Genomic DNA, 16,993 nt, shown 5'->3' on the forward strand with positions numbered 1-16,993 from the left:
AGATGTTTTAGGCCCTAATCATTAAATGTATTGTGAATCACAGACAAAATTTTCAAGTTAAAGCTAGCACTGTAATTTAACACATGAGGGGGAGCTAGGTTAATCTGAAGGTACCTACCATAAGCTGCATATGTTATTAATAATTTTACAGAGAAAAAAATACATGCTTCTAATATGGCAAGTATTATAACAGAAAGTCATACTAAAAATAGGAAGATGAGATCCTTGGTCTGGAGGGTAATGGTGGCCACATGAATCGCAATCACTCCACACATCCTCACAAAAACAAGTAAAAACAGTCAACAAGCAGTGCAAATAAAAGCACACATGCCCAGGCCTGCAGCATTACTAGACGACAGAATGTAAGAGACTTGCTCATAGGTAGAAAGATGGGCAGATATACCAGGGAAGTGGAAACAAAGTAGACTGCAGGCCAAAAAATACTAAGTAAGACAAGGAATTTTATAAAGTCACAATTCATAGTGAAAAGTAATATAGCAAGACACAGTGTCTACACACCAGAAAAGAACAACCTATTATATAAAGCAGAAACTATAGGAAACGTAGAAGAAAGAGACACACTACTGACAGATTCCAACACTCCACTCTCATTACAAGACAGAACAACTGAACAAAAGAATATTTATATAGCTCTAAGTAACATAATTCATAAGGCAAATTTTATGTAGATATGTTGAACACTATATCCTGATAGTAGAGAATGCACCTTCTTCTAAGAATATGTGGAATATTCACAAAAATTGCTCATATATTAGGTCAAAAAAAATGCCAGTAAGTTCCATATAAGAGAAACATTACAAACAAAACCCTCTGATAACCATATAAAATAGAGCTACAAATTAAAATCAAAATGAAAATAAACAAAGAGGGCGGATAACCATGGAGAGACAAGGGAGACAGGTTGACTTTGGTGTCAGACCTTGAATAGAATGAGAAGGGCATCTGCCCAAAAATGCAAAGGAGAGACTGTTAAGTACACTGGAATTGATCAAATAAGTAAATACATTAAGAACAGTATAAGCCAAAATTCTTCATTTTGGAAAAGGAAACCGAAAATATGGAAAGAAAACTAGAATAAAATCTGCAACTGAAGGTATCAGTGTGACCTCATGGAGATACTATGTGTACACATATGTGTGTATGTGTACAACATACACACAGAAATAAACATATACATGTTATACATTACTACTGATAAAAATTTCTACATACACACTCGTATATACAAATATATATTCCCTAGCTCCCTTCATGAACAGGTCCAATAATAATGTACACACTATGCACACACAAAAATAAACATATACCTACTATAAATTACTACCAATGAAAATTTTTACATAAATGTTTGTATATACAAATATATGTTCCTCAGCTCCGTCCATGGACAGGTCCAGTAACAATGTACATACGATGCACACAGATCTTATTTTTAAAATATTATTTTCCACTAAAATAAATCAGGGCTTTTTGAAGAAATGACTGCTTTGGATGAGATGGCTGGATGGCATCACGGACTCAATGGACATGAGTCTGAGTAAACTCCGGGAGTTGGTGATGGACAGGGAGGCCTGGCATGCTGCGATTCATGGGGTCGCAAAGAGTCGGACATGACTGAGCGACTGAACTGAACTGACTGAGGCTGGGGCATGGAAAGGCAAGATAAGCCTTGGGCATCTTATGCCAAAACACAAGAACACCCATAAAGAATGACAGGGACATGTCAACAGAACACACAACCCAGCATGAAGGGATCACAACGGCCAAATCCTGGGCAGCTGAAACACCAAAATACTGATAGCAGCAAACTACAGCCCACTGATTAAACAGGAAACAACTCTATACTGATATCAACATGTAGAATACTTACTGATTACAAACAGAAAAAAAGTGACTTTACAGTGGAAAAGTCTGGCAGACAACAACTTAATCAGGTGATTAAATTATTACTATCAGCAATAAAACAAAATCCTGTGCCACCAACACACAACATCACTACTGTGATGCCCCCACCACAGATGCCTGACTTAAGTCATGAGGAACAGGAGACATCTCCAAACTGAGAACCACTCTACAAAGTAAGTGCTTTCATTTTCCAAAGGGCCAAGGTCATGAACATTAAAGACCACAAACTGTTCCTGACTAAAATAGTCTAAAGAGACTTGACAACTAAATACACTATGTGGTTTGAGCTGAATTTTTGTGCTATTAAGGTCACTGATGAGAAAACAGGTGAAAACTTAAATGAGGGTCTAAAGATTAGATGGGGTTCAAATATCAATGATAATTTCCTGATGTTGACAGCTTTTCCATAGTTATATAGAAAAACGCCATGCATAAAATACACTGAAAGTGTTCTAGAATGATGGGGCATCATTTTTGAAGTCCAACATGTAGATAAAGGATACAACTTTTCAGTAAGTTTGAAACTATTTCAAAATAAAATATTTAGAAAATGATGATCTTTGAACTAGAGCCTTCTTGACGTATGTTCGAGAGGGTCATTTTAAGTTCCTAATAGGATCTTCATAGTTCATTCATCTGTTACCTCATTTATTTAACAAATACTTACTGAACATCTACTAAATGCCTTACTATAAATACAAAGCCCAGCAACAGAGGTACTGTCCCTGATCTCATGAAACATACAATTTGGGCGGTGGGGGGGTGGGGGGGGGTGCGGGGGGAGGGTATGCAGTGAGGAAAGGTATTAACCAGCCACATACAAAAACAATGTAGAATTGTGAAGAGTGCCCTAAAGGAGAAAATGACAAGCAATATTTATTAAAGGGACTGACTAATCCTGTATGGGGAGTCAGAGAACAGAAAGTCAAGAGAAAGCTCAGCTCAACTTCCAAGTATGGAATTAACTAACATGAGCAAGGTGGGAATGCTAGAGTTGACTCCAAAATTCTTTTTTGCTGCCTGGTTCCATATATGTTCAATTTATATAAGGGAGTGGTTAAAAGTCTTCATATACTTTGGAGATACTGGGGAGGAAGGGCAGGGAGAGAAAGAGGGAGCCTGTGAGTACAGCTCTCTAAATTACTAAAACACAAGACTGCCATCTAGTGGTAATTTGAGCAAACCCTTTTTGAGTAAGGTCAGCGGAAGGGAGAGTGACGGATTACAATGGCTGTCAGTGTATACCGTGATATAAATTCATAAACAAACAAACAAAAAATTCATAAACACAAATTCACAAATAAGATCACCCATTGCAATAAAACTAAAACTAAGAAAACTAAATATTTAATATAATCACCTAAAAATTCTCCAAGAAAAAGGCAACTTATGAAACGAAACCAATTCTGCCCTTTTTTGAGGGACACTGACAAAGAGCAAGACCTCCCTCCACTGGGCATACCTGCTAGAAGAACCCAACATTTAAATACTCCCCCAAGCAGCATGTCTCAACAAAAAACAAAAAGAAACTTACAATTTCCTAATTAACATTACTTCCTGACTTCAATCATGCATGGCAATCAACTAAATTCTTCCAGCTGAAGACGTTTCCACTGCAAATATTTTCAGCCATCATTACCATCCCTGAAGTGAATTCAATATGAATCTCATGACAATTAATTACATATCTAATTATCATGTCTTAAAATTTTGAATTCTAATTTACTAAATGTTGGTCTATTCCTTCTTCTAACTCTATAGATAACCAGGCAAACCAAGATTTGCTGTATGTTGCATTAATCTAACAAATCTAGTATTAGGGTTCATTTAAAAATTACATCTACCAAACAGCTCCTTCTATAGCTCCTCGTTAAGTACTTACAAGTATAGCAAAATAAAAGCAGACTGGCAACAGTTAACATCCTGTCAGAATCTGGAAGGAATCTCTACTAATCTTAAGGCAGATGGAGCAGGACTGAGAGAAATCCAGTTCAGAATATGCCTCACAATCTATTTTCAAATACATATTTTGGTTTTCCACAGCTAAAAGAAGTGTTATACTACACTGTGAAGGCTCTTAAAGAATAACACATGAAGAATATAATGAATAAAAATAGAAAACATAAAAAATATCAATTATAAGAACCTTAAATAGGTCAAAATTACATATTAAAAGGCAAGAGTCAAACAACAAAATGCAACTTCCATTCACAAAAATAATGAGCAAAGACGCATCAAATTCAAACCAATATAATTATAAATATAATTCTAGGCCATAGATAAGGAATAGAATAAACGTGACTGTTTTGCACTATTAATGTGCCTGTGTGTGTTCAGTCGCATCCCATTCTTTGCAACCCCACAGACTGCAGTCCACCAGGCTCCTCTGTTCACGGAATTCTCTAGGCAAAAACACTTGAGTAGGTTGCCATTTCCTTTTTCGGGGTATCTATCCCACCCAGGGATCAAACCCATGTCTCCTGAGTTTGCTGCACTGGCAGGTAGATTCTTTACCACTAGCACCACCAACGGGTATACACAAAACACAAAAAGAACATAGAAAAGTTATAAATGTCTATGTGCCAAATGATAAAGCATTAAAATAGAAAACAAATATTTTTTTAAGTTGACAGAAAAGGGGCTTCTCTAGTGGCTCTGTGGTAAAAGAATTCATCTGCAATGCAGGAGATGTGGGTTCGATCCTTGAATCAAGAGGATCCCCTGGAGAAGGAAATGGCAACCCACTCCAGTATTCTTGCCTGGGAAATTCCATAGACAGAGGAGTATAGTGGGCTACAATCCATGGCGTCATAAGAGTCAGACATGACTTAGCGACTAAACTACCACACTGACAGAAGCATAGTAGAGGTGAAAGACTGTTTAGTTTTCTTAAGCAAACAGACAATATAAAAAATAAAAAGGATATATAAAACTGAATAAACAGGTTTCTAACAATAAATTTAACAATTTATCTTAAAATTATGTTGCCAACAGAGAATACATATTTTCCAAGAACCCGTGAACACTAACACTGATCAGATGTTAAGCCATAAAATTATTCCAAATCATAAATTTCACATCAACAAACAAAACTGATTAAAACTTGAATGCAATGACAAAAATCATAACCAAAATAATTTAACCAACTAAAAATGTAACAAACCCTTTTCTAAGCAATTATTGGGCCAAAAAGGATATCAAAATCACACCCAGTTAGAAACCACCTAGAAAATAACAAGGAGGTATTAGTATCAAAATCTGGAGGGGAGAGGGTATGGAATTAAGTTGTAATCAAAACCAAATTGAAAACCTAAATGCTTGCAGGAGAGTTCCCAACATGGCAGAACTGGAAGACCCTGAGCTCACACATCTCTTCTCAGGAGCACACCAAAATCACAACTATTTGCAGAACCACTGAGGAAAAAGACCAAAACCTACCAGAAAAGATCTTCTACAACTAAAGATATAAAGAAACAGCACGACGAGATACGTAAGAGGGGCAAAGTCATGGTATAGTTAAGATCCATGCCCCTCAGTGAACAATTCACAAACAGGAGACTACAACTGCGGAGGTTCTCCCCAAGGAGAAAGGGGTCTGAGCCCCATATCAGGCTCCTTAGCCCAGTGATCCTGCACCAGGAAACAAGCTTCAAGAATGCCTGGTTTTGACGGCTAGTAGGGCTTCAGGAAGATTGGAGGGCTGTGGAAAACAGACTGTACTCTTAACGGATGTACACAATATCTCACATGTTCCAAGATCCAGGGAAAAAGAAGTCCTCTGAAAAGATCCTGGGTCAGACCCAACTGCTGATCTTGGGAAGTCTCCCAGAGATACAAGAGGCAACTGGAGTTCATTCTAAGGACACATACATTGGGGGCAGCAATTTTGGGGTGCTCATTCTACCAGGAAGACACTGGTGCTGGCAAGTATCATTGTGGAATTCTCCCTCTAGCTTATTAGCCCCAGGACGCAACAGTCTACAGACATCAGTTCTGGGACACCTGACCCTGCCCACCAATAGGGAGGCTGCCTTAAGCACCCCTGAACCAAAAAAGCTGCCCTAGACATGTCTATGGCGACCAGAGACAGCCCTGCACATCAGCTCCAACACCTGGCTTCAGCCACCATTGAGTGAGTACCAGCCCCAGGATCTCCTGGACCCCAACTCTGTCCACTAGTGAGCCAGCACGAGCCCTAGGACCCCTGGGGTTCCACAGCCAGCTATTTCAGGATCCAGCCCTACCAATCAGTGGCTAGCAACCTCTGCACAAGGCAGGGCCTGGCAACCAATGAGACCAGGGGCCAGCTACACCTACCATACCACCCACAGTGGTCAGCCCACCACAACAGAAGGACTCAAAAAGCCCACACAGGAGGCACCTCTAGAGCACATAGCTCTAGTGACCAGAGGGAAATTTGTTGCTGGGACACACAAAATGTCTCCTACAAAAGGGTACTTTTCCAAGGTCAGGAAACATAACCAACATACCAGATACATAAAAACAGAAACTTAGGCAAATGAGGTAACAGAGGAACATGTTTCAGATGAAGGAATAGGATAAAATCCCAGAACTAAGTGACATAAATATATGCAATCTACCCAAAAGAGAGTTCAAGGTAATGATCATAACAATGATGAAAGAACTCAGGAGGAGAAGAGATGCACAGAATAAGAAATTACAAAAGTTTTTAACAAAGAGCTTGAAAATATAAATAACAACCAAACAAAAATGAAGAATACAATAAATAAAAATTACAATATAAGGAATCAACAGCAGACTAAATGATACAGAAGAGTAAATCAGCAAACTGGAAGACAGAGTAGTGGAAATCACTGAAGCTGAACAGAAAAGAAGAATAAAAAGAAATAAGGACCATTTGAGACCTCTGGGGCAACATCAACTGGCACAGACATTACAGGGATATAAAAAGGAAAAGACAGAAAGGGGCAAATAACATATTTGAAGAAATAATAGCTGAAAACCACCCTAATAGGGGAAGGGTATAGATATTCGGGTCCAGAAGCCACAAAAAGTCCCAAAAAGAATCAACCCAAGGAGGACCACACAAGGAGCAAGGAAAAAGCAACAAGTTACATAAAAGGGAACTCCCATAAGGCTGTCAGCTGACTTTTCAGCAAAAACCCTGCAGACTAGAAGACAGTGGCATGAAACATTTAAAATGAAGAAAGAGAAAAATCTACAATCAAGAATACTCTATCTGGCAAGGCTCTCATTCAGATTTGATAGAGAGATCAAAAGTTTTACAGACAAGAAATAGCTAAAAGAGTTCAGCACCAACAACCAGTTTTACAAGGAATGTTAAAAGGACTTCTCTAAGTGAAAAAGAAAAAGCCAAAACTAGAAATATGAAAACTACTAGAAAAACTCATCAGTAAAGGCAAACATAAAGTAAAGGTAGTAACACAGACATGTACAGAGCAAGTAGAAAGGTTAAAAACAAAAGCAGTAAAATCAACCTATATCCACAATAAGCAGTAAAGGAATATACAAAAAAACAGATGCAAAATATGATATAAAAATGGTAACAGTGAGAAGAAAAGAGTACAAATACAGGGTTGTTAAAATGCATTTTAAATTAAGATATAACCAATCTAAATAATCATGTATATAAATATAAATTGCTACATATAAGCCTCATGGTAACAACAAAACAAAATCTATAATAGATACACACACAAAAGAGAAAGGAATCCAAACATAATACTACAGATAGTCATTAAATCACAGGAGAAGAAAATAAAAAACAAAAAAGACCAACAAAAACAACCCTCAAACAGTTAACAAAATGGCAATAAGTACATACATATCAATAATTACTTTAACTATAATCAGAACAAATGCTCCAATCAAAAGACAGACCCATTATATGGCAACAATATATGTCACCTACAAGAGACTCACTTCATATCCAAAGACACAGACTGAAAGTGAGGGAATGGAAAAAGGTATTCCACGCAAATAGAAATCAAAATAAAGGCAGTGTAGCAATACTTGTATGAGACAAAATAGATTTTAAACAAAGACAGTGCCAAAAAAGACAAAGAAGAACATTATATAATGATCAAGGGATCAATCCTAGAAGAAAATATAACAATTACAAACACATATGCACACAACTTAGGAGCAGCTAAACACACAGGGTAAATATTAACAGATATCAATGGAAAGATCATCCAGACAGAAAATAAATAAGGAAACACTGGGCTTAAATTACACATTAAACCAGATGAACATAATAGATATATATAAACACTCCATCCAAAAGCAGCAGATAACACATTCTTTTCAAGTGCAGCTGGAACATTCTCTAGGATAGATCTCATGCTAGGCCACAAAGCAGGCCTTAGTAAATTTAAGAAAACTGAAAGCACATCAAACTTTTTTCATGACCACAATGCTATGAGACTACCAAAAAAAAAAACAAAACAAAAACCCTACAAAAAGCACAAAGAAATGGAAACTAAACAATATACTCCTAAATAACCAATGATTCGCTAAAGATACAAACAAACAAAGAAAAACAAAGACAAATGAAAAGAAAAACAAAATAGATCTGATGTCTAACTGATACAGCAAAAGCAGTTCTAAGAATTTTAAATTAATATATTTACCTCAGGAACAAGAAAAATATCTCAAACAATCTAACTTTAAACTTAAAGAAAAATAACCCAACCTTACATCTAAAGGAAAAAGAACAAACAAAACCCAAAGTTAGTAGAAGAAAAGAAATTACAAAATCAAAAAAGAAGAAAATAGAGGCTAAAAATATAGAAAAGATCAATGAAACTAAAAGCCAGTTCTTTGAAATGATAAAACTGATTAACCATTATGCAGACTCATCAAGAAAAAAAAGAAGGCCCAAATGAATAAGTGAGGAAAAAAAAAGGGGAGAAGTTACAGCCAATTCCACAGAAATAAAAAAGATGATTACTATGAACAGTTGTATGCCAATAAAATAGACAAGCTGGAAGAAATGGACAAACTTCCACAAACGGACAAACTCCTAGAAACGTACAATTTCCCATGACTGAACCAGGAAGAAATAGAAGACATAAATAAGCAAGACCCATGATGAAACTGAATCAATAATTTTAAAACTCCAAACAAGCAAGAGTCCTGGACCACACGACTTCACCAGTGAATTCTGCCAAACATGTAAAGAAGAGTTAAGATCTACCCTTCTCAAACTATTCCAAAAATTGCTGAGGAAGGACTACAACTGAACTCATTTATGAAGATAACATCCCTCTGACATGAAAAATAAGACAAAGAGATCACACAAAAAGAAAATTACAAGCTATTATCACTGACGAACATAGATGCAAAAATCCTCAACAAAATATTAGCAAACTAAATCCAACCATATGTTAAAATGATCATACACCATAATCCACTGGGATTTAGCCCAGGGATTTAGCACAAGGATGGTTCAATATCCACAAATCAATCAGTGTGATACATCATAACAACAAACTGAAGAATAAAAACCATATGATTATCTCAGTAGGTGCAGAAGAAGCTTTTCATCAAATTCAACATCCATTTATGATAAAATCTTCCCAGAAGGGGGTATAGATGGAACATACCTCAACATAATAAAGGCCATATATTATTAGCCTACACCTAACACCATATTCTATGACAAAAAGCTGAAAGCATTTTCTCTGAGGTAAGGAACAAAACAAGGACACCCGCTCTCCTCACTTTTTATTCAACACAGTATCAGAAATCCTAGGCACAACTGTCAAATAACAAAAATAAAAGGAATTTGAAATGGAAAAGAGGAAGTAAAACTCATTGTTTGTAGATGACATGACACTATACGTAGAAAATCTTAAAGATGCCACTAAAAATACTACTAGAGTTCTTCAATGAATTCAGGAAAGTTGCAGGATGCAAAATTAATATAGCACATCAATAGGTTATACATTATATGGTCATTCCTATAAATGCAAAGAGTGAAAGAAAATAATTCTGATTTTTTAAAAATCAGTAAAAATAAAAATTCTTTAGAAAGAATATGTATCTCAAAACAAGAGCGAACATAAATAAGAGAAATACTAGTAGCATTTATATTAAAGTCAAAATAAAACATGCCCAAAGTCTTCCTTTAAACAATCTCAATGATCTAGCCAAAAGCAATGAAACAATTACATAATTAGGGATAAGAATAAATTCTAAGGAACTACCCAAAAAATTCAAAGCATCATCTGAGAAACACTGAGAGCTAATAAGAAAGTTAGGTAAGGAGTTTGATTTTCAAGGAAACATAAAATTCCTCAGCTTCCTGTCTGAGCTACCAGGGAAGCCCAAGAAAATGAGAGTGGGTAGCCTATCTCTTTCTCCAAGGGATCTTCCCAACCCAAGAATTGAACCAGAGTCTCATTGTAGGCAGGGTCTTTACCAGCTGAGCTACCAGGGAAGCCCATCAGCTTCCTTAATTCTAAATAATGACAAACTTGAAAATACTCTTTCAGAACAGGGGGGAAAAATACATAAAATACTTAAGAATAAAGGTAAAAAGAAGGGTATAAAACTTACAAGAAGAAAACTAAAAAATTTAGGTGAGGGAATAAAAACTTGAGAAAACAAATATATACACCATGTTCTTAAGTGGCAAGATTTAATATAAGAAATCCAGTTTCTTCCACATTATTGTATAAGTTTATGCAATGGAAATTTGGGGCTGTCTGATAAAATTATTCAGAATAATACTGAGAAAAAATTATTCAGGAAAAATAAAGTTAGAAAAAACTGTTAAATCATTTTTGAAAAAGACTACAGAATGTTAAACTATTTTACGAAGTCAAAATAACTTAAAAATCAAAGTGATATGAGAGCAACAAGGATGGTGCACGAGACTGAAAAATCAGAACAATTAAAATCTAGTGATGCTAGAGCAACAAAAATTCCCAAACAAATGCTAGAGTATGATGAGGGCCAGAAGTTGATAAGAGCTGTGTCACTGCTTCCACTTTTTCCCTTCTATTTTCCAGGAAGTGATGGGACCAATCGCCATGATCTTAGCTTTTTAATGTTGAGTTTCAAGCCAGCTTTTCACTCTGCTCTTTCACCCTCAAGAGGCTCCTTAGTTCCTCTTCACTTTTCACCATTAGAGTGGTATCGTATTTGTTATTTTTCCCAGCAATCTTGATTGCAGCTTGTGATTCATCCAGCCTGACATTTTACATGATATACTCTGCATGGAAGTTAATGAAAATATACAGCCTTGATGTAATCCTTTCCCAATTTAGAACCAATCCGTTGTTCCATGTCCAGTTCTAACTGTTGCTTCTTGACCCATATACAGGTTTCTCAGGAGACAGGTAAAGTGGTCTGGTACTCCCATCTTTGTAAGAATTTTCCAGTTTGTTGTGATCCACGAAGTCAAAAGCTTTAGCATAGTCAGTGAAGCAGAAGTAGGTATTTTTCTGGAACTCCCTTGTTTTCTCCACAATCCCAACAAATGTTGGCAATTTGACCTCTGGTTCCTCTGCCTCCTTGAAACCCAGCTTGTACCTTTGGTAGTTCTCGCTTCACACACTGCTGTGGCCTAGCTTGAAGGAATTTGAGCATAACCTTGCTAGCACGTGAAATGAGTGTAATTGTGTGGTAGTTTAAACATTCTCTGGCATTGCCCTTCTTTGGGATTGGAAAGAAAACTGACCTTTTCCAGTCCTGTGGCCACTGCTGAGTTTTCCAAATTTGCTGACATATTGAGTGCAGCACTTTCACACCATCATCTTCTGGATTTGAAATAGCTCAACTGGAATTCCATCACCTCCACTAGTTTTGTTCATAGTAATGCTTCCTAAGGCCAACATGACTTCACACTCCAGGATGTCTGGCTCTATATCTGTGACCACACCATCATGGTTTTCCAAGTCATTATGACCTTTCCTTTACAGTTCTCTGTATTCTTGCCACCGATTCTTAAATCTCTTCTGCTTCTGTTAGGTCCTTTTAACTCTTCTGTCCCTTATCGTGCCCATCCTTGCATTAAGTGTTTCCTTGATATCTCAAATTTTCTTGAAAAGACCTCTAGCCATTCCCATTCTACTGTTTTCCTCTATTTCACTGCACTGTTCATTTAAGAAGGCTTTCTTATCTTTTCTTGATATTCTCTGAATTCTGCGTTCAGTTGGGCATATCTTTCCCTTTCTCCTTTGCCTTTTGCTTCTTCTCTTTTCCCAGCTACAAGGCCTCCTTAGACAACCACTTTGCCTTCTTGCATTTTGGGGAGTGGGGGATGGTTTTGGTCACTGCCTTCTGTACAGTGTTATGAACTCCATTTCTAGTTATTCAGGCACTCTGTCTATCAGATCTAATCCCTTGAATCTGTTTGCCACCTCCACTGTGTAACTATAAGGGATTCTAGTGGTTTTCCCTACTTTCTTCAATTTAAAGCTGGATTTTGCAATAAGGAGCTCACGATCTGAGCCACAGTCAGCTCCAGGTCTTGTTTTTGCTGACCATATAGAGCTTCTCCATTTTTGGCTGCAAAGAATACAATCAATCTGATTTTGGTACTGGCACTTCATGGCATGGGGAAATGTTATTACCACATATTGTGTAATTTAAAAACATAACATATAATGACTTTTCATATTTTGAACTCAAATGTATAAAAGGGTAAAATTTAATTTTAAAATTATGTGAATAGTAAGATTAAGGATGGATAACAAAATGCTAAACAGTGGATTTTATCTTCTATTTCCTTCTTAGAGAATCTTCTCTAAAGTTTATTTACTTTACCAAATTCCCTTATTTGGAATAGTAAATCCCATATGATCCATGGTTTCATAATCCAAAAAACAAAAACAAACAAAAAAACAAAAAAACACTTAACAGCTGGAAGACAGATAAATAAATTCCACTTCTGTGAATATGTAAGTAAATTACTATATACACAGATATTTAGTATAATACAATAATGTTCATCTCAGTAGAAGTTAAAGTATAAAATAATTAGATACAACCTAAGGTGCAATAGGGTCACTAAACTTTGTAATCATTTTATAAGTCAAATCATATGCTGTACAGTTTAAACTTATACAGTGCTGTAGGTCAATTAATCTCAATAAAACTAGAATCAAAATAAAAATGGCTTAGAAGTCTAACAAAGGAACAGTTGGATAAATGTTACAGAACTTCGACAAGATATCCATTAAACTATGCTTCAGAGGGATATTTGTTTAATGACCAGAAAAATAATGATGATATAATCTTTAGTTTAGATGCAGGTTATGAAACTCTGTGTGTTATGAGCATTTTTTTTAAAAAACACATAACTATATATATGGAAAGATCACATAATGCATTATAAAAAAAAGCTGGAAAGAAACAACAAACATTAAAATAAATTTCTTTGGATGATGTATTGTTGATGGTTTTAATTTTCTTCTTACCAGCGTTCTGTTTTCCAGATTTTATACAAAGTGAGTTTGGAATGTATAATATATTAATAGTAATACGAACAAGAATACCCAAAGGGCCCAGGGTGAAAAGGAGGGGAAACTTAAAAATTAAAGCAGCCATCTGTCTCAATGTTTTGACTTGGTTTTAGTTACAGAATTTTATTCATTTTAAATTTAAAATGACACTAAAGGAAGAAATTATCACACAGAAATACAGTTTTTTTAATAGAGAAATATTACTCCAAAATATGTGCTTTTAATTATAAAAATTAAAGTATTTTAATAAAGCTTAGTGTATTATTATATAAAAGTCAATAAATAAATAGTAAAGGTACCATCTACCTATAGCACTAGTATTTGAATATTCTCTATCATTTCTGGAATAAATATGCCTTTATATTTTACTCATAATTGTCCTTCACTCCTGTAAAATATTATGTTAGCATTATATTGAATATTTATAAGTTAAATAGGGAAAACATAAGATCTTTTACTTATTTTGGTATTATTTTGAATGATTTTTCAATTAAAGTAATTTTTAAAGTTATATGAAAGTTTAAGGTCAACAAATGTTTCTAAAAAATAGGACATTCAATGATTAGCAGTCATACCCAAAAGTCAAAAAATAAAACAAGATTTTATCAAGAATATTCATATCACTATTCATGTAAGTCAATATAACCACTGAATCCTCAGTCAAAATATATTTTTATAAGAATACATCATTTTAAATTAGATTACTTAAAACATTTTTAAAACTTTAAAAATGTTTATAACTAAATCAGATATTATAAGCCTTATCTTCCCAGAATTATTACATTAAATAGTGAATCTGATTAAAGCTTTATCCTATGTATGTGAAATAATTATCTGGAGTATACAATTTTCTGTTTTCCATATAAATAATGACAATTGGGAAGAATCAAATCTTGAAAGCTTCAATTTTCATAAATGTCCCCTTATATAGAGTATCATCATATTCATGCTTTTAACATTTTAGAACAATTATCTGAAACAGATAATATAGCATGTCATACCTTAGCTGTTGCTGCTGCTAAGTCACTTCAGTCGCATCCGACTCTGTGTGACCCCATAGACGGCAGCCCACCAGGCTTCCCTGTCCCTGGGATTCTCCAGGCAAGAACACTGGAGTGGGTTGCCATTTCCTTCTCCAATGCATGAAAGTGAAAAGTGAAAGTGAGGTCGCTCAGTCATGTCTGACTCTTAGCGACCCCATGGACTGCAGCCTACCAGGCTCCTCCTTCCATGGGATTTTCCAGGCAAGAGTACTGGAGTGGGGTGCCATTGCCTTCTCTGACCTTAGCTGTTAAAGCTCTTCAGTCTTTATACACCAGAAAAAAATTTTTCTTAACACAAAATTATCATCAAATAAAAAACTTGATGTCTTAATTTTCAATTACTGATATTAAGTTTATACAATTAAATAATCTTCCACTTAAATAATACCTGACTATAAAAACCTGATGCCTTGGCAAATAACCCCAAGTTTGACATCTATTAAAGTACTAATAAGTACAAAGCCTTAAATGAGGCTATAAATATAGCTTTTTTGCTGGTACAACCCTAGGGTTTTTAAAAACTGCTAATGAGAAAAACACTAGAGAAAAACAGTGAAACAAAAAGCTGGTTCTTTAAAATATCAACAAAACTGACCAAGAAAAATAAAGACAAGACACAAGTTACTATTGTCAGGAATTAAATACAGGATATCACTAGAGACCCTGAAGATATTAAAAAGACAGTAAGAAAATACTATGAACAACTTTACATACACATTTGAAAATTTATAAGAAACTGATCAATTCCTATAAAGAACAAACTACTATAACTCACCCAAGGTGAAATAGATAATCTGAATATTCCTAAAAACTACTAAAGAAGAAATTTAATCTCTAATTTAAAAGAGTACCAAATAAGAAGTCTCCTGGCCCAGATGATTTCTCTGGAGAATTCTACGAAGCATTTAAGAATTAACACCAAATATGCACAAGCTCTTTCAGAAAATAAGAGGAGGGAGTATTACTCAACTAGTTTTAGAAGTAATTGTAATTGTTACCATGATATGCCAAAATCAGATATGATATAAAAAAAACATATATATGTGTGTGTGTGTGTATATATATATATATATCTCAAATACCTCTTGAATAGAAATTTAAAAATTCTTAATAAAACATTAGCAATTATATATGATGACTATAATTCACATATTTAACTCATTCACAGATAAAAAAGGCTGGTTCAGTATTCGAAAATGAATTAATATAACATGCCATCTTAACAGGCTAAAGAAGAAAAATCACATGATCATATCATTTGATGAAAAAAAGCATGTGTCAAAATTTAATACCCATTTATAACAAAAACTCTCAGTAAACTAGTAATAAAGGAAACTTCTTCAATTAGATTTTAAAATTTACAGAAAACTACAACTGAATGGTGAACTATAAAGGAGTAGCACAGGCTTGGTGGTACTGAAAGAATTCTCTATCCTAGTTGTGGTGACAATAATAAGAATCTACAAATGTAATAAAAAGGCACAGAATTATGCACCCACACTGTGCCAACGTCAAACCCTGGTTTTGACATTCTAGTACAGCTACGTAGGATGTAACCATTAGAGGAAATCTGGTGAACAGAACTTCTCTGCAACTTCTACAACTTTTAACTTTTTATGACTCTATTCAAAATAAAAAAGTTAAAAAGAGATTGTTTTATGTAATTCTCTTCTGGATGAACAGACTTCATTAAAAACTTTAAGTAGCACATGTAATAAATCTTTAGTTGTACTCAATTTGGATGAAATGTTGTCTTACCATAATTAAACTGACTGTTGGACTTTTCACAGTTAATGATGTTGAACCTATAAGCAATACTTGGTCGCATTCCACTGACTTCAAAGTAAAACCACTGATGATAATGATTGCTATTTATGTCTGAGTTCAGAATAAGGTCATATTCATTTCTGAAAACAGAAAATAAACAAATTTGATGAAAATTAGGAAAATATCTATACACAAAACGAGAAGAATTTTAATGACTTACTTTCTAATTTGAATTACTTTACGCAGATTCCCAGATTCAAATTTGGAGTTAAACTTCAACACATCTGCTTCTTCTGGAATGGTATAGCTAAATAAAAATTTAAAGTAAGAATAAAAAATACATAGCATTTAAACAAGTGAGCAAAAACGAAACTACACTATAGATTAAAAATGCACCATTATTGCTCGCTCACCCTCCTCATTATTTTTAAGCCAAAGAACAAAATCAACACAAGCAAACTACAAACTCTGGCTAATATTTACAGAACAAAATATTATAATTACAAGTAGAGATTTTCCCCACAATTATATAGTGAATATTAATCACAAAAATTTTGTCTCATTAGATGCCATTTCTAAATATTAGTAATCTTATGGAAAAGACCAGTTATTTTTTAAAGTGCATATGACTTGTATTGAGTACCAATAATTCTAGAAACTATGCAGTTCTCAGGTAAAACTATTTTTTTAATTTAGAGAGCTTCATTATCTATTGTCTAATATAATTAGTACCCAAAAGGTGGAAGTATTATTCTCATTTTACATATTCCTTACTTTAGC

General features: G+C 34.7%; 1 protein-coding gene across 4 annotated transcripts in view; it reads right to left on the reverse strand.

Annotated features, from left to right (window-relative positions):
* AGTPBP1 (ATP/GTP binding carboxypeptidase 1) overlaps positions 1-16,993 on the reverse strand; it is a 193,296-nt gene that overhangs the window by 45,071 nt on the left and 131,232 nt on the right. For all 4 annotated transcript variants that reach the window (XM_019966505.2, XM_019966503.2, XM_019966504.2 and 1 more), the window contains 2 exons: positions 16,434-16,520; positions 16,205-16,353 (listed from right to left, as the gene is read on the reverse strand). In XM_019966505.2, the coding sequence (XP_019822064.2) occupies positions 16,205-16,353; positions 16,434-16,520 (236 nt within the window). The remainder of the gene's footprint in view (positions 1-16,204; positions 16,354-16,433; positions 16,521-16,993) is intronic.

The sequence above is a fragment of the Bos indicus genome, chromosome 8, assembly GCF_029378745.1.
Source record: "Bos indicus isolate NIAB-ARS_2022 breed Sahiwal x Tharparkar chromosome 8, NIAB-ARS_B.indTharparkar_mat_pri_1.0, whole genome shotgun sequence".
In the NCBI taxonomy this organism is placed as follows: Eukaryota; Metazoa; Chordata; class Mammalia; order Artiodactyla; family Bovidae; genus Bos; species Bos indicus.